The 21,926-nt window shown below is 33.8% G+C and overlaps 10 protein-coding genes and 1 non-coding gene across 11 annotated transcripts; 4 read left to right on the top strand and 7 right to left on the bottom strand.

Annotated features, from left to right (window-relative positions):
* Positions 1 to 292: 292 nt before the first annotated feature.
* NAEGRDRAFT_36359 (uncharacterized protein) lies at positions 293 to 2,321 on the bottom strand (the record flags this gene model as incomplete). Its single annotated transcript, XM_002678380.1, has 3 exons — positions 293 to 712; positions 773 to 1,100; positions 1,143 to 2,321. 3 exons carry the CDS (start codon positions 2,319 to 2,321, stop codon positions 348 to 350), a joined length of 1,872 nt encoding a protein of 623 aa, XP_002678426.1. The 3' UTR covers positions 293 to 347.
* A 619-nt stretch (positions 2,322 to 2,940) lies between these two features.
* On the top strand, positions 2,941 to 3,642 carry NAEGRDRAFT_48341 (uncharacterized protein; the record flags this gene model as incomplete). Its single annotated transcript, XM_002678290.1, has 1 exon — positions 2,941 to 3,642. One exon carries the CDS (start codon positions 2,941 to 2,943, stop codon positions 3,640 to 3,642), a length of 702 nt encoding a protein of 233 aa, XP_002678336.1.
* A 236-nt stretch (positions 3,643 to 3,878) lies between these two features.
* On the bottom strand, positions 3,879 to 5,903 carry NAEGRDRAFT_66441 (uncharacterized protein; the record flags this gene model as incomplete). Its single annotated transcript, XM_002678381.1, has 1 exon — positions 3,879 to 5,903. One exon carries the CDS (start codon positions 5,901 to 5,903, stop codon positions 3,879 to 3,881), a length of 2,025 nt encoding a protein of 674 aa, XP_002678427.1.
* A 190-nt stretch (positions 5,904 to 6,093) lies between these two features.
* On the top strand, positions 6,094 to 7,182 carry NAEGRDRAFT_32902 (uncharacterized protein; the record flags this gene model as incomplete). Its single annotated transcript, XM_002678291.1, has 1 exon — positions 6,094 to 7,182. The coding sequence occupies one exon, from the start codon at positions 6,094 to 6,096 to the stop codon at positions 7,180 to 7,182; it is 1,089 nt and encodes a 362-aa protein (XP_002678337.1).
* An 82-nt stretch (positions 7,183 to 7,264) lies between these two features.
* On the bottom strand, positions 7,265 to 9,286 carry NAEGRDRAFT_66443 (uncharacterized protein; the record flags this gene model as incomplete). Its single annotated transcript, XM_002678382.1, has 1 exon — positions 7,265 to 9,286. One exon carries the CDS (start codon positions 9,284 to 9,286, stop codon positions 7,265 to 7,267), a length of 2,022 nt encoding a protein of 673 aa, XP_002678428.1.
* Positions 9,287 to 9,621: 335 nt separating this feature from the next.
* NAEGRDRAFT_48345 (uncharacterized protein) lies at positions 9,622 to 10,611 on the top strand (the record flags this gene model as incomplete). The annotated part of the gene is made up of 1 exon (XM_002678292.1): positions 9,622 to 10,611. The coding sequence occupies one exon, from the start codon at positions 9,622 to 9,624 to the stop codon at positions 10,609 to 10,611; it is 990 nt and encodes a 329-aa protein (XP_002678338.1).
* A 138-nt stretch (positions 10,612 to 10,749) lies between these two features.
* On the bottom strand, positions 10,750 to 15,012 carry NAEGRDRAFT_48346 (uncharacterized protein; the record flags this gene model as incomplete). Its single annotated transcript, XM_002678383.1, has 3 exons — positions 10,750 to 11,639; positions 12,819 to 14,528; positions 14,634 to 15,012. 3 exons carry the CDS (start codon positions 15,010 to 15,012, stop codon positions 10,750 to 10,752), a joined length of 2,979 nt encoding a protein of 992 aa, XP_002678429.1.
* Positions 15,013 to 15,321: 309 nt separating this feature from the next.
* NAEGRDRAFT_t264 lies at positions 15,322 to 15,393 on the bottom strand. The gene has a single exon. It is a non-coding gene; the product is annotated as a tRNA-Glu (tRNA).
* Positions 15,394 to 15,447: 54 nt separating this feature from the next.
* On the bottom strand, positions 15,448 to 16,206 carry NAEGRDRAFT_66447 (uncharacterized protein; the record flags this gene model as incomplete). The annotated part of the gene is made up of 1 exon (XM_002678384.1): positions 15,448 to 16,206. The coding sequence occupies one exon, from the start codon at positions 16,204 to 16,206 to the stop codon at positions 15,448 to 15,450; it is 759 nt and encodes a 252-aa protein (XP_002678430.1).
* A 1,967-nt stretch (positions 16,207 to 18,173) lies between these two features.
* NAEGRDRAFT_32888 (uncharacterized protein) lies at positions 18,174 to 19,978 on the bottom strand (the record flags this gene model as incomplete). Its single annotated transcript, XM_002678385.1, has 3 exons — positions 18,174 to 18,760; positions 18,805 to 19,282; positions 19,352 to 19,978. 3 exons carry the CDS (start codon positions 19,976 to 19,978, stop codon positions 18,174 to 18,176), a joined length of 1,692 nt encoding a protein of 563 aa, XP_002678431.1.
* A 996-nt stretch (positions 19,979 to 20,974) lies between these two features.
* NAEGRDRAFT_66449 (uncharacterized protein) lies at positions 20,975 to 21,868 on the top strand (the record flags this gene model as incomplete). Its single annotated transcript, XM_002678293.1, has 1 exon — positions 20,975 to 21,868. The coding sequence occupies one exon, from the start codon at positions 20,975 to 20,977 to the stop codon at positions 21,866 to 21,868; it is 894 nt and encodes a 297-aa protein (XP_002678339.1).
* Between the last annotated feature and the right edge of the window lie 58 nt (positions 21,869 to 21,926).

A 21,926-nucleotide genomic window follows, 5' to 3' on the forward strand; every position in this document is an offset into this window, starting at 1 on the left:
GTGGAGGATGGTTTGTGAATTTTCCTAAAGGTAGACTCGAGAATGGCTACTCCTGTGTCATCACAACTTGTTTCTATCGAGAGAATTCTAATTGGCTTATCAAATAAATTATTCCGAAGGTGTGAATTGATATTGTGAAAAGAAGCAAGACAAAACTTCGGAGTGGAATGAACAATTTGATAGAATTGTGATGATTGTTTCTTCTTGATTGCTACAGCAGATTGTAGGAATGTTCGGTTATTAGCAATTTTAGAAGTGCACGATGAGAGTATGAGGGATTTCACACATCTATTTTGAATCATTTTTTTATTTGAAATGGGTTTGCAAATTGATTGAAGTCATAATCATTATTGTTGAATAATGATTTTGGCATCATCCTTGATTTGTTTAGAGTCATCTGAGGATTCTGGCTCTGGTTCTTCGTCATTGTCTTGTTCATCAGCTTCTTCTTCTTCTTCTAATTTCTTGGCAGCTCTCATTCTGTTATATTCTTCTTCATCGAGAAGTTCTTCATCTCCTACAGCTGGAGCATATTCTTCTTCACTGTCACTATCTTCTTCAGTTGGTTGTTGTTGAGCTGGTTCAGTGGTAGTAGCCTTCTTCTTTGCCTTAAAGAGGAGAACCTTTGATCTCATTTCATCATCTTCTTCCAATTCTCTCTTGAAATCTTCGAGATCCTTTTCCTTTCTCTTAGAGTCTTGCTTTACATTACCTCCAACATGTTTATCATTCTTCTTATTCTTCTTCTTGGAGACTGGATCATCTTCCTTACCTTCTTCAGTGGCAAGTGGATTGTTAAAGTTCTTTTCACCGGTAAATGATTTCAACTCCCAATTTCTTTCCTTTCTCTTCTTATAAATCTTCTTAACAATGATAACTTCTGGAAGCTTTTCAGTTTGAGAATTCTTATAGTCAGCCAAGAGACCTTCATCATATTGGGCCTTTCTCAAATCGTAACACATAATAGTATCACCAGGATGCAACAAAGCTCCTAAATGTGACTTGACAAAGATTGGATCAGAACCAAGTTCATCGCTTCTAACAATTTGAACTTCACACAAAATATATTTACCATTAGCAGCAGGTAAATTGTTTGGATTCTTGTTATTCTTGGCAAAATATGAGTAGTCCAATAATTCAACATCGACAACAGTAAATTCAGATAATTGTCTACTTGTCAATGCAGAGAAGAATGGTTGTCTCCAATAGAGAGCACCATCCAATTCGTTGGTTTGTAAAGTAGTTGGATCAACAAAGAAGATATTCTTATTAACCTTTGTACATAAAACCAATGGACCAATACCTCCCATTGATGTACTCAATCTCTTTGGCAAACAAATTAAATCTTCTCTACAAATTGGAGCAATTTCCAATGAGAATGAATATTTAAAGTTGAAAATGTTTGATTTGGCATCGTGAGTAACTAAACGTTCACCAGTTTTGCTCTTAATTGATGCAACACTTTGCAAAAAGTCAACCAATTTCTTAGCATGTGACCTTTCAGAGAAGAAGAAATCCAAACCATCAGCTTCTTCCTTGATATTGATAGCTTTTTCGTGTACATTGTGCTTCAAAATCAATTGTTCCAAAAAGAGGAAAGTTCTCTTGTGGTCTAATTTTTGTCTAACTTGAACAACAGCATTCCAAGTGTAGAGAGTGTGAGATTTTTGACAAACTTCACATTGTTGATTTCTGACAATGAACTCGACAACAAAAGATTGTTGGAGAATAGTACCATTTCCTAAAACTTCTTTCTGAATAGTAATTTTAACTTTCAAACGTCTACTGTGAGGTTCAGTCCATAAGAATTTAGCATCAATCAATTTAACTCTATTCAATCCGTGAATACGTTTCAAACACAAAGTAAGCAATTCTTTACTTTCCATATCACATTTAATCCAATATTTAGGAGGTTGAAGATAACGTTCACATTCTCTACAGAAGAAGATTGTTTCACTCTTAGTAATACCATCAGTAATATCCACTTGAGATTTGATACAATTCAAACACATATTTGCAGGATTGGCTGGTGTAACTACACCACACAAACAACATAAAACATTAGGTAAATCTTTCTTTTTAGTAGTACGACGAGAAGCATTAGTAGTTGTTGTTCTTGTTGTAATTTTACTTCTCTTTGATGAAGTAGTTGAAACTGCATCGTCGTTTAATTTTTGAAGACCTGATTGTTTCAAAGATGTAGTTGTTGTTGTTGGAGCCTCATGATGATGATGATGGTGATGAGTACAACCAACACCCGAACAATTAGTTTGTTGCTCTTCAATAATCTCAACTTCGTCAGCAGTTGTTGTGGTGGACATTTTTTTTAATTTCAATTTTAAAATTTATTTTTGCTGCTCGCAAAGTTTGATGAAGAATTTCTTGAAGGAATATTCGAGAGAGAGAAAATGTCAAATTTAGAACAGAAGAATGGACTAATTGTTGTGAGTCAATCCGGTTGGAAATTGAATGTGTTGTGAGGAGTGGACATGGACTGGAAAATGTGGAGAGATGAATGAACCAATTCATAAATTGATTGAAGGATATTGATGATGTGAGAAAATTGAAAAAAATTTATCAGAATTTTCATCACAATATTTCAAAAATTGCACAATACACTTCGGAACCGAAACGAATAGCAACAAATCAATAGATTAAAATTGTAAAATGGTTGTTTTTAGAAGAACAGGAAAGCCAATCTTGGATAATGTGAAAAGTCCTGTGAGAAATGCTTCATCACTCTTGGAATATTCTTCCTTTTTGAAAGAACATTCACCAGTGAATAAGTGGATTCGGATGGGAATGGCTGATGTCCCAATTTTTGATGAAAATCGTTTTGTAAATTCAATTTCTCAATTCAGAAATTATTTATATGAGGAAAATATGTCATGTGTAATTCCAATGTATAAACCAGTGGGAATTAATAGTCAATCTTTCATAATGAATTTTAAAACAAAGTTTGGATTGGGAAAGGATTTGAGAGTTGGACATGGTGGCTGTCTAGATCCCTCAGCTCATGGTGTGCTAATGATTGGTGTGAATGGACAAGGAACAAAGGCACTTAAATATTTAGATCGAGATGAGAAGGTTTATGATTTTGTGATTCAATGTGGTAGTTCAACACCTTCATATGATGCTGATACTGTGAAATTTGCAACTTATTGTCCACATTATAGATATTTCTTTGATAAGAATTGTCAAACCATTGAGCAGGTTAATGAACTAGTGAATCAGTATTTGAAAGAGAGAAATAATGTAATTGTTCAGAAAACTCCAGTGTTTAGTGCTGTAAAAATTGGAGGAAAGAGACTCTTTTCACATGGTTACAATAATTTGAGAAAGATGGAACAACAAGATGAAGAAGAAAGGAAATACAGAGGATTATATTGTGAGGAAGAAACCTTGAATTTACCTTCCAGATCTATTCGAGTTGATAGAATTGAGTGTACTCATATCAATAAGGAACTAGGTCAATTATCATTTTCATGCACTTGCAGCACTGGAACATATGTGAGAATTTTGGGTTATGAAATTGCTCACTTGTTGGAGGTTTGTGGTGCTTATGTAACGGACTTGTATAGAACTAGAATTGGAAAGAATACAAACATGCTGAAATTGGATGAAATTGGAAATTTAGAATAATTTTCAACTATTTTGGCGCAAGCATCTGTGCTTTTCTCTCTAAATTGGACCCAGATTTTGGACTGGAATGCAATATTGTGAACTAGACTGATGATATTTCTTGAGGAAGCTTGAGAAACTTCAGACAATGGATCAATCCAGGCTCTTCCCTTACTGCAAGACAAAATGTCAGTGGCGAGTCTCAGTTTTTATCAAAACCTTAATTACTAATAAAAAATTAAGCTTTTTAAATTGTTTTAACAATAGTTTATAAATGGATTGATTGCAGTTTCATATCTGAATATTTGAGTTTTCGGAACTAGAACCAAATCCTTAAAATCTTTTGTAATATTTTCCAAGAAATCAGATTTCGTAAGGGATGGAGATCCAGTCACATCTAGGAAAAGCAAATTTCTAAACTTGTTCATGAGAATTTCTTTAGAGCAAGCCATCTTTTGATCAGTAATCCATCTCAAATATAAACATCTCAAACTAGGTACTGCTTCAATGCATGTAAGTAAAGTACCAAGTTTCATTGTGGTTTCACTCAAATCGAGAGAATTCAATTTTTGAAGGCAGCTCAGATCTATTTCTGTCAAATATTCACAACAATCAATGTCCAATCTCTTCAAATCCAAGCAACATTTGACCAAATCATTGAGTTGATTATTTGAAATGGAACTACCACTCAAAAGTAATGTTTTGAGTTTGCTTCCATGTGTTAAGAATCCGCCCCCAATTCCTGTCATTTTCAAATTCAAAAATTCTAATTTAGGAGTAAAACTAATAATTTCTCTCAAACGTTCTGCGTTCAATTTTCTATTGTAAGAAAAGTCCAATTTGATAAGATTTCCCAAGGCAGTTGCGGATGCAATACCTTCACTGGAACTAAGCATGGATAACCCCAATTCTCTAATCTCTCTACTCTTCATGACAGCAAAAGCTTTAGAAGAGTCAAGTAAATTAGTTGAATTGAGAATCAAAGTATTGACGGATGGACATTCAATTTTACACTCTGGTAACATCTCCAAGGAGGATATTTCAAGATGCTTCAACTGTTGGCTTAGAATAGAAGTGTCTTGAATACCCTTAACATTTCTCATAGTCAACCGAGTTAGAGTCGGAATTGTTTCTAAAACATGAGTGATAAATCCTGCATGGCTGTCCCCAAAACTGATATTTAGCATTTCAAAAGATTTCAATTGTGGTGAATGTTTCAGTAGAGTATCAATATTTGACAGAAGAATATTTCCAGAATCGATTGTCAAATGTTCAATACTCAAATTTCCCTTCATATTAAATGGAAAATGCTTTCTGCCCACAAAATATTTCAAATTATTGCATTTTGGTAAGAATTCAGTCAATGTTGGACATTCTACGTTATTCAATACCAAGTAAACCAAACTTTCATAAAGATAATTTTGAGATGATTCGCTAATGGCCATTGTTGGAAAATTAGAATTTGAAAAATTCAATTCAATATGAGATAATTGCTTGGATGATGTTTGAAGTGAGAATTTTTCCAAATAACAATCCACAATTCTTAATTCTTTCAAGTTCACTAAATGTTTCATCATATTTTCATAATTCTCCAATCCCAAATTCACCTTGAACAAGTGCAATTTGAATAAATTATTAACAGATTTCATTGATTTCATCTTGAGAGGTCCATCTTCAATATCTGACCTCACAAATTCCACCACAATATCCCTTTGATCATCCTTTGTAATATTCTTAGCAACAGCTCCAGCAGGTGGTACAACTTCCTTCTTTTTTCTAAACATTGCAAAGAATCCCTTTTTTGATTCAGATGCTGACTCAACAGTTGTTGTTTTCGTTCTAATCCTCCTTGAATATCTTCCATTGTATAGACAAACATCGGAGAGAGTCAGTTTGTTAAGTTCCTGCAATTGTCTAACTAAATATCCAAACAATTCAAAGGAGAACAAATCACCATGACCAGCCAATGTCAAATCATTTAAATTCTGAAAAAGACATGTCGATTGCACAAATCTCTCCACATGATCATACGATTGCAAATGTGGACAAGGAAATGAAGCCTTCGGATCCTCACTGAATGGATTCAACTCCTTCTGAAGGAATGTTTTAAAATTATATTCCTTGATCTCGAGATTTAACACACACTCAACTACAATTTGTCTCCATTCCGAGCATACCAAGACAATACTGCCTAACAAGTGTTTCGAATGGAGAAATTTAAAAATTTCAAAGAGGACTGGTCCATGAAGATTGCCCAATTTTTTACTATCAAATGATGACATTTTTTTTTGTAAATTTTAAAGAAACACATGACGACGATTGTGAGTGAATAGGGAACTAGCTCATCAGCAGTATAACAGAAAAGAAAACATCGAATTGATGCAAAGTTGTTGTTTCAACATAATTAAAAGAATTTTACAAAGTTCATCAAATTTTAAATATCAAAAAAAAATAGCAAAATTTCATTCGTCTATGTCCTTTGAAGGTTTGGCTTCGGTAATTATAGATAATGGATCCCATACGATGAAAGCTGGATTTTCTGGTGACTACCAACCAAAGGAATGTTTTCCGACAATTGTTTGGAGACAAACAGGAATGATTGGTTTGGGGGATACTCCGATTGCTGTTGGAGAAAGGGCTTCTGGATATCGGAGGGACAGTTTAAGGTTTCCTATTCGTAGAGGAAAGATTGTGGATTGGGATGATATGGAAGTGATATGGAGAAGGATATTTACTCATTATTTAGCAGCTGATATGGAAACAACTCCAGCTTTGTTAACCGAATCTCCTTCCAAGAATTCGAAAGAGGATAGAGAAAAAATGATTCAAGTATTGTTTGATGCTATGGAGCTACCTTCTGTATATATTGCCAATCAAGCTGTCACTACATTATTTGGTTGTGATAAAGTGAATGGCTTGGTTTTGGAATCAGGTCATGGATCAAGTCATACTGTCCCTGTCTATGAAGGATATGCACTCAGTCATGCAACGGAAAGTTTGGATTTGGGAGGATTGGATGTTACTGAATATTTGAAAAGGAAAGTTGATGAGAGGAATGAATCAAAACTGAGTTTTGGAATTGTTGAAGACATTAAGGAAAAACATTGTTATATTTTAATGGATTGTGAAAAATCTAGAGAAAATGAGAAAGTATCATATGAACTCCCAGATGAAACAGTCATTTTGTTAGGAGATGAATTGTATGAAGCCTCAGAATGTCTATTCAATCCATCCTTGATAGATTTCAATTGTAAAGGCATCCATGAAAATATCATTCCCTTGATAGAAAAGTGTGATCAAGATATTAGAAATGAATTGTACAGAAATATAGTCCTTGGGGGCGGAAACACCTTACTGAAAGGATTTAGGAATAGAATTGAGAAGGAATGTAACAAAATCTCTCCAATAGAAGTATCAATTTGTGAAACGAACCATGCACAATTTTCTTCATGGAAAGGAGCTTCCATTCTAGCTCAAACTTCTCAATTTATTGATTTGAGCATTAGTAGGAAAGATTACCAAGAATATGGCTCTAAAATTGTACACAGAAAATTTTTCTAAACATTGGAGAAATTATAATTGAAATTATAAGAAGAAACTACACAAATAATTAGAATGTTTTGTTTATTAATTTACAATATTACTACATTTCACAGTCATCAATTTCAATATCCACTGCTTCTTCTTCATCTAACATTAAAGCAAAGATGGCCTTCTCCATTTCTTCCTGTGAATCTTCGTAAACTTGAACTTCTTCACTTTGGTAGCCATACAGCTCAACAATTTGTTCGTTGAACCATTGTTCATTGAATAGAACTTTTGATGGATAGCCATTCTCCTCAATGACTTGAATCATTTGGTGGAAGAGAGTTTCAAGCTCACTATAATATTTAGAGAAGTTAAATTCGCTAAAGTATTCTCCTTCAATGGTTGATAAGCAAACGTCGAATCTTTCAGTAATTGCTTGATATAATTGGTCATTGGCAAATATATCATGATAGTTTTCAATGGCTTGATGAATTGTTTGGAGCATGAGTTCTTTGTTACGCTTCAATCCTTCTAACATATTTAAGGAAATATCAATTACTGCAAATTTTGAATAGTTGTTAGAAATAATGCCTTGAGCAAATTCCATCTTCATGTTTCTAATTCGATTCTTAATGAGAGAATTATCCATAACTTTGAAATGCTTTTCAGTACTTTCAATTTTTTTGAAAAGTACATCTTCATAACAGTCAACTATGATATTTCTATTGCTGGAAGGAAGAGTTTCGAATTGGAGTTCATCCTTTCTAATTTCATCAAATGATACAGTTACCTTTGAGAAGAAACCTTGCAATGCAAATTTTAGTGTACCATATTTGGATGGTTGTGTGGAATTGGAATGTTTGATAATAATTCTCTTCAATGAACTCTGAATTTCTTCTTCATTCAAGTCAGCCTCATTCAATAACATCAAGAAAGACTCGGGAATAATCAACTCTTCACAATTAGGATAACAAACTAACATTCTAGACAAGAAAAATCTCAAATTTTTCTTTTCTTCTTTCTCATCGAAAACAACTAACTTCACAATAATGATTTTCTTAACTTTTTGAGATGGTAGATTTGAGAATAGCATAGGAAAGGGGTGTTTAACACAGAGAGTGGGTATTTCCATTGACTGTACTGGGAAGATGTTCATCTCACAATATTCAAGATTTGGAGCAATTACAGAAAGGTTAAACAACGGACACATTAGTGAGAGTCTGGTCAACTTTGGCCCAATTAGAGAAACTAGCCTTTTATCACTAATGCCAACTGAATCATTAAAATCCAATTCATCAACATTGGAGGAATTTAAATTCAAATGTTTGGAAAGAGAAATTATTGGGTTCTCAATTTCTTTGTTCATTAATGATTCTAATTGCAGTGTATTTTCACTATTCTTTTTACAATATTTGTAAATGGTTATCCAATCAATGTTAAACGACAGCTTTTTCAAATATGGTGAAATGTTGAAAGTTCTTGTGGATGGTAATTCAGTTTCAGGATCTTGGAATTTAAAGTTTGTAAACTTTAAGTGTTGGATCTTGCTTGTAGTAGCATTCATCAACTCAATCAATTGTCTTTTTGTAGTTGAAATGTGATTCAAATGAACATAGCTGAACTTTTCAATGAACGAAGAGAATTGTGGAGGATATCGAGAGAACCCCAAGACTAGTTCAATATTGTTCATGATTGGAACATTTTGAACACATTCACTCAAAAACTCCATGTGTAATTGATTGTTACAATACCAAACTCTTCTTTGTGTTAAAATAGGAAGACAATTTTCAACATTAACCAAATCAGGAAAATTGACCAAGTATCTCATCAAATGATCAAGTAATTCCTCATCACTAATAAACTTCATAATCTCCATCACAATATCACTACATCCCAATGTACAATCCAACAAACTAGTTGGTATCAAAGAATATCTACCACCTCCTGGACATCTTCCCATTCCATTACCACTAGCAATGCCAGTTGCCATGACATCGTGGAGACGTTGCTGTCTTGCTACATCTGCATCCAAACTTGGACAATCTGGTGATGCAATTGCTGGTTTTCTTGCCCATAAAGATGGACTTGAGGATTGTAATTCCATCACGGTTGAAGTTGATAATACTGCTGCTAACATGTTTCTTGTTGTTTTTTTTGCTTGTTTACTATTGCATTGTGCTATCTATTTATATTAATACCTTTCACGTTTGTTTGGTGAAGATTTTTTGATCGTGGGGCAAGAAACTTTGCTTTGGAATTCACAATAAGAAGCTTCAGTAGAATGGTGTTGGTATTGTAGTTGTTTTCTCAGTGTCTTTCATCAATACTTGCAATAGTAGATTCACATATTCATGCTGATGGTATTGTAAATTCTTAAATTAGCCTAAACAAATCTTTGCATTGTAACACATTTAATCCCTTTAAGAGTTGGAATCTAAATTTAACAACAATGTTCGGGACAAAAAAAACAACATGTTGGCAAACACACCTCTCAATTTTCTCTATAACATCCTTGAAACACTAAGAAATGAATGTGAAGCTGATTCCGATCCCCTATTTAAATTGGATCCAAATTTTCAACAATTAGATACTTGTATTAGAAATGGAGATCTTTCACAAATTGCAAACTTACTTTCCACAACAGATTCCATTAAATTTATTCAACCATCAAGAGAAGGTCTGAATGAAGCAACTCCTTGTGTAAACTATCCATTAGAATTGGCTGTCAAATTAGGAAATATTGAATGTATTGAATTTTTATTACAAAATGGAGCCAAGCAAGATTCTGATACAGCATGTTGGGGTTTATGGAATGATTGTCATCATAGTCGTGCCTTTATACTTGCCTGTCTTTTGAAAAATCCAACCATTGTCAAAACTTTAATGAAATTTGGCATAAATGGTGGATGGAATAATCAATTACACAGTCGATACTACAGTTACACATACAATCATTTATTAGTTTCAATACTGAATCAAGATCTTGAAATTACCAGAATTATTCTATCTCACAAACCAGACCTGGTCAACCAATCATGTTGTCATTTGACTACAAGAACTTATCCAGATGAAGATGTGAATCCATTGGCTGTTGCGTGTACTGTTGGTAATGTGAACATGGTAAAAATGTTAGTTGAGGACTTTTCTGCAAAGATGAATGATGGCCAAGTCAGTCGTTATTACATTTGTCCAAAACCTTTGGTGTGTGCTGCTAAATATGGACATTTAAATGTTGTGAGATACTTATTAAGGAAAGGTGTTATTACAAGCGATTTGGAAGATGGATTGGAAGATGGAGAGGAAGAAAAATTGATTAATTTACAAATTGTGGCATTGGTGAGGGAACAAGAAGGGTTATTGCAAAGAACTGCTGAAAATTTTGTTGGTCAATTGAAAAAATCTCAAGATCATCGATCATATTGTGATATTGCCATTGTTTCTTATTCTAAGCTATTGCATTAAATTTAAGGACTTCTATTAGATGCACATAGGTGTTGAAGGACTTGAATATACACAAAATGAAACAATTAATCTTGATTTAATTTAATTCTACTATTAATAAATCAAGAAACCTTGAATATCTAAATTCAAGTACAGACCTTAATAATTCTTAATATCTACACAAGTTGGTCTCTTATTTGGGTCTCTTGACAACATGGCAATAACAAATTCACAAAGTTGTGTTGAATATTGTCTGGAAAGTAAATGTTCACTCACTCTTTTGAGTACACTCTCCTCGGCTTCATACATGAGCTTGTCAGTGACTGAGAAATCGAAACCACTTGCTGACATACTTTGTACAAGTGTTACTCCAAGAGAAAATATATCAACACTATAATCGTACTTTCTTGAAAATACCTCAGGAGCCATATAAAGCAGCGTTCCAACCACACTATTGCTTGTTTCTCCAAGATCTTTAGCCTCTCCATAATCTCCAATGACAATATTGATTTCCTCCTTTTCAATATCAAAGGATTCAATGAAAATATTCTTTGGTTTGATATCTCTGTGAATTATTAGCTTTTCATTGTGGAGATAATCTAAACCATCACCCAATTGTTTCATCATTTTGATAATGACACTTTCTGGTAATGCATTTTCTTGCTTCTTCAATAATGTTTCCAAATCACCATTGTAAAATTTCATTACAATGCAAATAGAATTGAGTAGTTCAGACTCAAAAAATTCATAAACCTGTACCAATCTTGGATGTTTGTAAGAAACAGTCTTGGAGCACTCATCAATAATCTTTGAGTGTTTGTTCTCCTCAATACTAATAGTTTTAATGGCCACTGGTTGGTTTTGTTTTTTCACATCAACACAAAGATAACATTTTCCAAAAGAACCTTTTCCAATCACTTCCTGTATCTGATAACGATCTTTAAGTAAGGAAAATGTGCTTGCGGAATTGGTTGGATTGAGTGATTTTGATGAAGAGGAAACAATGGAAGACACTTTGCTAGTGCTAAGGAAAGAATCGGTCGGATAATCTGAAGTTGGTGAGTTTTCAAACATTCAAGATGATTTGATAGGTTCTATCAATGGATTCACAGATTTCATAGTCATGGCACTATTCGCATTCTCATCAATCAACTCAAAATCATTCTTTACACTTTCGTCTAGTTTCTTACCAGGTGGTTTCTTCACAAACTTTCTAGAAACAACAATAGCAATCACTATTATTACAATAACTACAATAATCAATAAAACTACAACCACCACCACAACCGAGACCACAATAGCCACAGTAGTATTGCTCTGACCCTCTCCACCTGTTACAACTTTTGAAATGGTAGCACAATCAACACCCTCCCAGCCACTTAAACAGGAACATGTTCCATTGAAAGTGCAATTTCCATTACCATTACAATTCTGTAAAGATTCACAGGATGCTAAAGAACATTGAGAATTTCCCTTCCATCCCTTGTCACATGTACAAATATTACTTCCAGAACAAGTACCATGAGAGGAACAATTATTGACACCTTCACATGTGAATATGGAACAATCCAGTGAACCTTTCCATCCAGAATTACATTCACAGCTATTACTACTCTTGCAATTTCCATTTCCATTACAATTATTGTAAATTTCACAGGAGAATTGACTGCATTGAGAATTTCCCTTCCAACCCAAATCACAAGTGCAAGTATTATTACCAATACATAACCCATGAGAATTACAGTTATTGACACCTTCACATGTGAAAATGGAGCAATTCAAAGAACCCTTCCATCCTGAATTGCACTCACATGTATTATTCAGCTTACAATACCCATTTCCATGACAATTATTGAGAATTTCACAGGAAGGTTCTGAGCACTGCATATTTTTCCATCCAGATTGACACAAACATGAATTATTTCCAATACAATCACCATGTGATGAGCAATTACTGACCCCTTCACATGAAAAAAGCGAACAGTTATTGGAGCCCATCCATCCTGAATCACATAGACATGTGTTATTGTTCACACACTTTCCCTTACCAGTGCAATTGTTATATAACTCACAAGAGAATTGAGTACATTGTAAATTTCCTCTCCAACCAGAATCACATTGACAAGTATTGTTTCCAACACATATTCCTTTACCATTACACTCATTCAAGGCATCACATGAATATTTAGAACATGTGGAAGAACCTCTCCATCCTGAATTGCACTCACATTGATTATTGGTAGAGTTACATACTCCATTATTGTAACAACTTCTACTAACATCGCACGGATCAGTTATTTTCCTAATCCTGTGATTGGAAGTATCTGCCAAATATATTGAACCATCCACAGGAGAAAGTGCCAGGCCTGTGACACCAAAGAATTTTGTACTTAAAGCTGGCAGGTTTTCTCCATTGTAACCATATGTACCTATTCCAGCAATTGTAATAATTGTTCCATTTGTCAAAATTTTTCTAACTCTATAATTGTACTTATCTGAGAATAAAATTTCACCATTCGAAAGTATATGAATTCCACTTGGTTCAGACAAATGTGCATTCACTGCCAAGATGTTATCTCCATTGTAAGCTCTTGTTCCAGTTCCTGCAACTCGAATTACAGTACCATTTGTCAAGACTTTTCTAATGACGTGATTGGAAGAGTCAGCAATCAACAAATCTCCGTTTGGATAAACATCCAGTCCATTGGGAAAGAATAATTTAGTATTAACAGCCAAAACATCACCCGGATCGTAACCATAAATCCCAGTTCCCGCATAAGTTATCAATGTTCCATTACTTAAAATCTTTTTAACTCTATGACTCTTTGTCGAGAAATAAATCTCATTACCAAATAGTGCCAAAGCTTTTGGTTGTCCAATCCCAATATTTGTGGCCAAATCAACAAAAGTATCTTCTGTGTAAGAACCTGTTCCAGCAATTGTTACAATCGTTCCATTTGTAAGAACCTTTCTAATTCTATAATTTTCAGTATCTGCAATATATAATTCATTAGTAGAGGAAAGTAAAATACCACTTGGATTTTTGATATTTGCATTAATAGCAAGAATGTAATCGCCATTATAACTTGGAGAATTTCGAAAATTTCCTCGTCCAACAACAGTTACAATTTGTCCATTGGATAGAATTTTTCTAATTCTTGAATTGCCAGTATCAGAAATATAGACCTCTCCACTATTCGAAACCACAACAGACTCTGGTGATTTCAGTTTGGCATTTACTGCTAAAATATTATCTCCATTGTAACCACTATTTAAATCTAACATATTACCAGCAGTTGTTACAATGTAGCCATCTGGTTTAATCTTTCTCACTCTTCCATTACTATAAAATTCACTGCTTTCAGAAAAATACACGTCACCTGTCTCTGATACTGCAATTCCTCTTGTGTTTTGTAAAGTGGCAGTTGTTGCAAGTATGTTATCTTGAAAATTTGAATTAAAAATGTCCAAACTTCCACCAATAACAGTAGTTGTACCATTTTCAATGGAATATTGTAGAACTCTTCTATTCGATTCTGTGTAATAAACTGAACTATTCGAAACTGTAAGTGCAGTAATAGTATCAACAAGAGAATTATCTTTCTTAACGATTGAAACAATAGTTCCATTTGTAAAAACCTTTCTCACTAAAATATCACCTGACATTCCAATATATAACTCACCAGTACTTTGTGAAATTCCAATAACCATACTACTGGGCAACTGAGTAGAAAGTGCTGAAATATACTCAGCAGTCTGAGTTCCACCACCTGCATATCTAGTAATCTTTCCATCTGTTCCAATCTTTCTAATAATAGTTGAATCAGCGATGTATATTTCATCACCTACTCCTTCAATGTTTCGAATAGTTAAACTATAGGGAAAGTATAATTCTGCATAGATTGCTAGACCGCCATTACCTCCACTTCCTTGAATTCCTGTACCACATATTGTTGAAATTATACCATTCACAATCTTTCTAATCCTGAGTGTATCTGTTGAGAGAATTTTAATATTATTCGAAAGCAATGACAAGTACTAACCTGCTATATAAATATGACCAGTGGCTTGCGATACTGCTACTCCATATGGGGAATTTAACACAGCCAAAGTAGCCAATTGATTATCACCATTGAATCCACGTGAAGCCATCCAACCAGCAACTGAAACTATTGTTCCATTCGAAAGTATTTTTCTAATCATTGAATTTACACTATCAGTAATATACAATTCATTATTGTGAAAAGCTAGTTGCCTTGGACCATAGAGCTCTGCTTGGGTTGCCAATTGATTATCACCATTGTAGCCGTAAGGAAGTGATCCAGCAATAGTTGTGATGGTTTGGCATTTGACTGGAGTAAAAACGTGAAGAAAGAGAGTGAAGAATAATATCAAAATGACGAAGAAAAAGTGCAATTTCATCTTGTTTTTTTATGAGAATTTGTCTGTTAAAAAGATTTGTGAGTGACAGGTTAAGATTAGTAAATTAGTAAGAGTGATGTGACAGGTAAAAGACACGCTTTCTAATTTAAGGTCCAATATGATTGTCCTCATTGCTGTTTTGGAACGAACTAGAACATTTGAATGTTTACAATGCAGCCAAGTGCAAAAATAGCAATATTCAACAACAAGCTACTCCAGAGTTTGGGATGATGAATCCATCAATTAAAAAATTACTGCTGATTGAAAGTTTGGTTTGGTGAATAAAAAATTCAATGTAAAAAAAGTATCCTCCCATGCCGGGAATTGAACCCGGACCTCCTGGGTGAAAGCCAGGTATCCTAGCCATTGGACTACACGGGATTACAATATCAATGAAAATATTCCACAATCGAAAATAAAGCTGCCATTATCAATTTAATTAAATTGACTGTTTTGATATTCCACATATTCATTCTCAATCATTTCAACATCGTCCTCCGTAAATCTTTCTCTGTTTTGAGAAAAGACAATTTGGTAGTATGGCAGAAACCATTTCAATACAGAGCAAGCATAATTGATTTCTTCGTTGTGAGAACAATGAATTCCAATGACCTTATTGTTAAAAGTTTGGCTCTTAATGAAATCTCTCACATTTTGAGGTTTTTGAAGAGGATCATTAACAGGCAATCTCATAACATCAGAAACAGTAATATTACAAGTTAATAAGGGTGATCCAGAGTTTGAGGAGCAGGTATTTACAAAATGGGGAATGATGAAATCTGATATTCTCTTGTCAGATAGCCATCCTAAACTCATAGAAAACTGAGTGTCAGGAATCAATCTCAGTATCTGTTCATATGGAACTCCAGTATCTTTACACTTTTCAATATCAGATTTCATGTATGGTGAAGGAATGGAAAGCCCAAATACAAAGCAAGAATAATTATCTGGAATGGTTTCTGAATTTTGCGGATTCACCTTTAATACCTGAGATGGGGATGGTATTAAATAGTTTGGAGAACCATACTCCATATAGTTTTCAAATGAGAGGATGGCCCAGTCTTCTGCAATCCCGCTTTCAGATATCTTTTCATAATCTCCCACTGCTTCAATTTGACATTCAAAACAATACTGTTGTGTTTTTTCGATATCCTTAGTTTGATTAAAGCTTCCATATACTTTTTTCAATGTCATTATTGTTTCAGATGAGGAATGATTCTTACAACAATGAGCACAACTTATTAAATAATTCTTTTTTTCTGTTGAAAAAGGAGCTACAAGAAATCCTGTAGAGATGGTACTAAGTGACGGTGAAACGGGGGACGGATGAGACGGAGAACACTCAGTTTCTTACTAAAGACGGGAGAAGAGCATCCGCTTAATACTGATGACGGTAAACCAAAATGGAAAATGCACAACCTTAGTAACACCGATAAATTGAATGATACATTTATACAATTGAATTTTCCAATTATATTAAATAGATTCTCTTGTGTTGTTTGGCTTGAATTGTTGGAACGAAAACCAAGCAAGGTATTACGAGAGTTTGGTTGATTTTTTGAAGCAAGGTTTGTTTGTTCAGTTAAGAATATGTGAAAAAATATTTCAACATCTAGTACGTGATGTACTTTGATGATTCTTCGAGTGGTTTCACATCCGTAAGCTGCCAAACTTTCACATCATCATCTCAACATCATCTAAATAGTAGTAATAGTAGTAATTTTTATTATTGGACTTTCATCATAAAATAGTAAATCAATTTTTGGATTATAATTTTTCAAGTTGGTAAACCATCATCGGAACACTCACCAACCGTCATCATAGATATATTTAATATAGTAGAATAGTATGGGTGATTTCTATGTCTTGGAAATATCTTTATTTGGGTGAAACTCAACATTTTACTAAAATCATCATCACTGTTGAATCCATTGGAAAGATTGGAAAACTATTAATATAGGATTGTTGGAAATGGTCAATAGTAGCATAGTAAATTTGAACGGTGGATTTTCATCAAGTTTTGATAGGGATAGGTACATGTGAATTTTAAAAAGTACATGGACCATAACTCAACATGTACTTCACCAACTTGGAAACTTTCTTCTAGTACTATTGTTTAAATCACTAATAAACACCATATTTAATATCAGTTTTTCATTATTTTGTGTTTTGGCTTGGAGAGAGATTTCTAGCCAAACCTTTTATGATTCACTCCTTCAAGAGTGATTCAAAAATTATCAAACTCATTGTGAACATTACACAATGATATTAAAATAATAAAATTCTTGTTTTTTCTTTTTATTTCATTTCTTTCACCTTAAATCGAACAATTAACCTTATTTCCTTAAACATCATTAAGATCAAATTGCATTTCAAATATAACCAACTTTTTCAACATCTACACGTTATAGGGATCACATTCATATCAATTAATCCATATTTTTCATTTTCAGTAAAAAATCAAAATTTGAACTTTCCAAAGTTTACTATTTACCTGAATTGTTTGAGAAGGAAACTTCTCATAAAAAGAAGGGTAGTTTCTCAACAGTGTTTTAATCAACTAAGTCAAATTATTTCATGTCATTCTTAAATTTGAGACAGAAAGAGTGAAATCTTTGATTTTAGTGAATATTCCACAACAGAGGTGTTGTGTTTGTGAATTTATTTCCATTTTAAATTTTTCCATTTTGGATTTATTATAGAATGATACATTAGTATTTCCCTTAATTCCATTCTTGCTCCGTCTCTTACTGCTGACTGTCCCGTTTGACAGCTTATTACATCTGACGGATCCCGTTAGACGGGATTTACCGTCACACCGTCAATTAGTATCTCCTCTAAGACAATTGTTATAATAATAGTTTTTTAAATATTTAGGAATTAGCAATCTACTGGCGTCCTTGCTGTGCTCAAGGAGAGAACGATCTTGTTTTAAAATTAAAGTTTCATTTTGTTCTTTGTCTTTTTCCTCCTGAGGAGACGTTTCGTACTTAAGGTTGCGAAACTCTTCCAATGCTTGATATTCAAGCTCAGTGTAGACTCTCATTTTTCTAAGGCAACAACAGGTATTTTCAGACTGTTTTGTGTTATTTGTGGAATTTTTTTAATATTAAAATTTATTTAAATGACAAAATTGGTAAACTCTTGAATTCAAAAATTATTTACAAAATGGAAATATCCTCAATGGAACTTTCAACCTTAGATTCATTTTGAGAATTGATAATAGGTTGGGATTCCTCAAGTTTTGGCATGTCAATTTCACTCTTTCCGAACATCATTTGTCTTTCAGCCAATTTTCTATAGATACCATCTTCCTTCTTAATCAATTCATGATGAGTGCCTGATTCTTTCAATTCTCCCTTCACTAAGACATAGATAGTATCACAATTTTGAACAGTACTCAATCTGTGAGCAATACAAATGGAGGTTCTTCCTTGCATGAGATTATCAAGAGCTGCCTGAACAAGTCCTTCACTTTCTGTGTCAAGGGCTGAAGTGGCTTCATCCAAGAGGAGAACTTGTGGATCTTGTAAAATAGCTCTGGCAATGGCAACACGTTGCTTTTGACCACCTGATAAGGAAACACCCTTTTCACCAAGTTTGGTGTCATATCCATCAGGTAAATCCATAATGAAATTATGACAATTGGCAGATTTGGCAGCTTCTTCAATTTGAGTTTGAGAAACATTTTCACTACCAACTGCATAAGCAATATTTTCTCTGATAGTAGTTGCAAACAATACAGGTTCTATTTAAATGAATTAATACGAAATTATTAAGAATTAAACATACCTTGTGTGACAATACCAATATTTCTATGGAGCCATTGTGGATCAATATCCTTAATATTATATCCATCAATGACAATATCTCCTTCTTGTGGATCATAGAATCTTTCCAATAAACCAACAATGGTTGACTTTCCTGAACCTGATGGACCTACCAAAGCGACTGAAGTTCCTGGTTTAATGTCAATGGAAAAGTCAGTCAATACAGTAGCATTAGGTCTAGATGGATAGACAAACTTGACATTCTTAATTTGAATGGAACCTTTCAATTTCTCTTCTGGAGCTTTTCCTCCCTTGAATGGAATGGCAGGTTCTCTCTTTAAAACTCTAAGAAGAGTTTTTTGAGACATTTGTGCTTTGGAAAATTCTGGAACTTGAGTACCGGCTTGTGACAAACCAATGACACCAAAAAGCATCAAACCGAAAACCTTCATCATGGCACCAACAGAAATTGTGCTTTCAGCAACTAAACCACCTCCATACTATTATTTCAAATTCAATTGGCGAAATAATTGTAAATAATTGTTAGAAATGAATTTTTGAAAACTTACCCAAAATGATAAAGCAATAGTTCCCCAAAGAATAAATGAAACAGCTGCAAATGTTGTTCCTTGCAAAATTGCTTTAAAAAAACCATAAGTATTGATATTTTTCAAATCCTTAGCAAATCTCTCTTGTTCCTTCTCTTCACAACCCATACTCTTGACAGTTCTAAAACTAGAAACAACTTCAGTGGCAATAGAAGCAGAATGTTCAGTTGCTCCATTTGTCTTTTTGGTCAATACTTCCACAATCTTGGACAAGACACCAACACCAAAGACTAACAATGGAGAAGTTGAAATCATTACCAAGGACATTTGCCAAGAGGAAACAAAGGCAAGCACAATACCAATAATGAATTGAGCAGTGTTTTGTAAAAGGAGGGCCAATTTGTTTGAGTAAACTTCTTGAATTTTGGAAATGTCTTCACTCAACGCAACTGTCAAGGCACCTGTCTTTTTGATATCAAAGAACCCCATTTCTTGTCTGGTCAATGCGTTGAAATAGGCTTTTCTCAATGAAACACCAATTCTTTCACTTGCCAAATTCAAAAAGAATTGAGACAGAAAACTAGCAACTGCAGACGCAGCAGCAATAATTGTAAATTTGATAGCAATATCAGAAACACTTGCTTTCATAGAGTCTACTGTTGGAACAACACCATTCTTTGGTTGAAAAACATCCACCAAGTCACCCATCACAAATTGAAAACTGAGTGGAATAACACCGTTACCCAAACTTCCAATAGCTCCAATCAATACCAACAACCAATTCCATCCAAAAATCTTGAAAATGATCATGTTATCCTTTCCAGTAAGTGTTGGTTCTCTCTCATCTTTAATTTCTTCAGAATTTGGTTTTTCTTCTTTCTTCTTTTTGAATCGTTTAAATGGATTTCTACTTGGTCTTTCTTCTGGTGCTTGTTTTGCACCAGCGTTTGTATTATTCAATTGTTCTTTATCTATTGTCGTTACAGTTGTTGTCGTTTGATCGGAAGAGCCAGTGTTGATCAAGGCTTCCTTATTCACTTCCTTTTTCGTCATATTTTCAATATTTACAATCTTTTTCAATTATTGTTATTATTACTACAGATTCCAGATTCAAAATTGTAAATTAAAATATTACAACAATAATGGAGTGAGAACTTTTTTTTAGACTTGTATTTTAGTTGCTTCTATCAAAATTGAGATGAAATATTGAAAATTAAATGGGTGTTTGGCGATCCGTAATGGCGCTGAAAAGGTTATATTTGGATGAATTGCTGAATATGGCGTGATGGAATCCCGTGGCGGCATTGAACTAACTTTGGATGCTTGGTATTAGATGAGATGGTAGATCAAACAATTAATAGAATGGATAAGTGGAAATATCATGGGGATATTTAGATTGGCTGAAAACTGTAAATCTTTTATGTTGTAAAGGATTTTGATTGAATGATTAAGGAAATGGTAAATGGTTGAAACGAATAATTCATCAATAATGTAATGGAAATGTTTCTAGTGATCTTCAAAGCACAATCACAAGTATTGAGTTTTAAGAGAGCATAATAAGCTTGGTGAAGATACCCATAGTAATCTTAATCACGATAATTTCAAGCCTGCCGTTATTAACAAAGGATTAAGCTTTAGAAAAAAATGGCAGAGAAGATTGTATCAGCTTTCGTCAACAATTACCTTCCTCATCTTTTGAGTATTGAATCCAAAGCATTGATTTATCATCTTGTTCAAAGACTTAAGGATTTTAATAAGAAAATCAATACAGTTGAAGAAAGACAAGCATTGAATCGTCGTCTTGAGGCTGAAATTAAAGCACTCAAACTAAATAACAGTGTATCCTGTACAATAATTGCAAGAATATTCCGAGAGAGGTATAATTTGAAGAATGAGAGTGATGATCTGGTGTTTCTTTTAAAGCTGGTTGAACCAAGTTTAGGCTTTGAATTCTTCCTTAGGACTCGTGAAGAGCAGAAGAAACTCTTCCATTTGGTTAATAAGAATTTGAACTCTCCTCAAGGTCTCCAACTCTCTCGTAGAGCAGCCAAAATTGATCCAAACCTTGTTGAACAACATTTCTTCTCTAATTTAAACTCAAGTGAAGAAAAAACCATTAAGAGAATACTGATCAACATTTTCAAAGGAAAGGAAGGAATTGGGTTTGATGCTTTCTATTTAGCCTTTACGTACTTTTTCAGCATTAAGAATTGCAACAAACTTGATGCTATGGAAGATGAAGCGTTGAGAAAAATGATTGCTCCTCAATTACCATTCGATGTATTGTATCTAGCTATCATGTTCTGCTATTGGAAATGTTTCGGAAAGGTAAAATTACATTATTTTCCAGTATTCCTAGATTGTATTCATGTGTCAGTTCAAGAATATCATATTAGTGTTGATACATTATTTGTTGAAGAACAATTGAAAAATCACCTCAAATCACTTGATGAGTTGATGTTTGTTGAAGCATCGGAAGATAATTTTCTTTCTTCAGATGAAGAGGATGAGCCAACAAGAAAGAAGAAGAAAAAATGATTACACAGATTAAGGATCATCCAGATATCACACAAACTCTTGCTGATTTCCAGGAGCA

Source organism: Naegleria gruberi (assembly GCF_000004985.1).
Source record: "Naegleria gruberi genomic scaffold NAEGRscaffold_18, whole genome shotgun sequence".
NCBI classification, from domain to species: Eukaryota; Heterolobosea; class Eutetramitea; order Acrasida; family Naegleriidae; genus Naegleria; species Naegleria gruberi.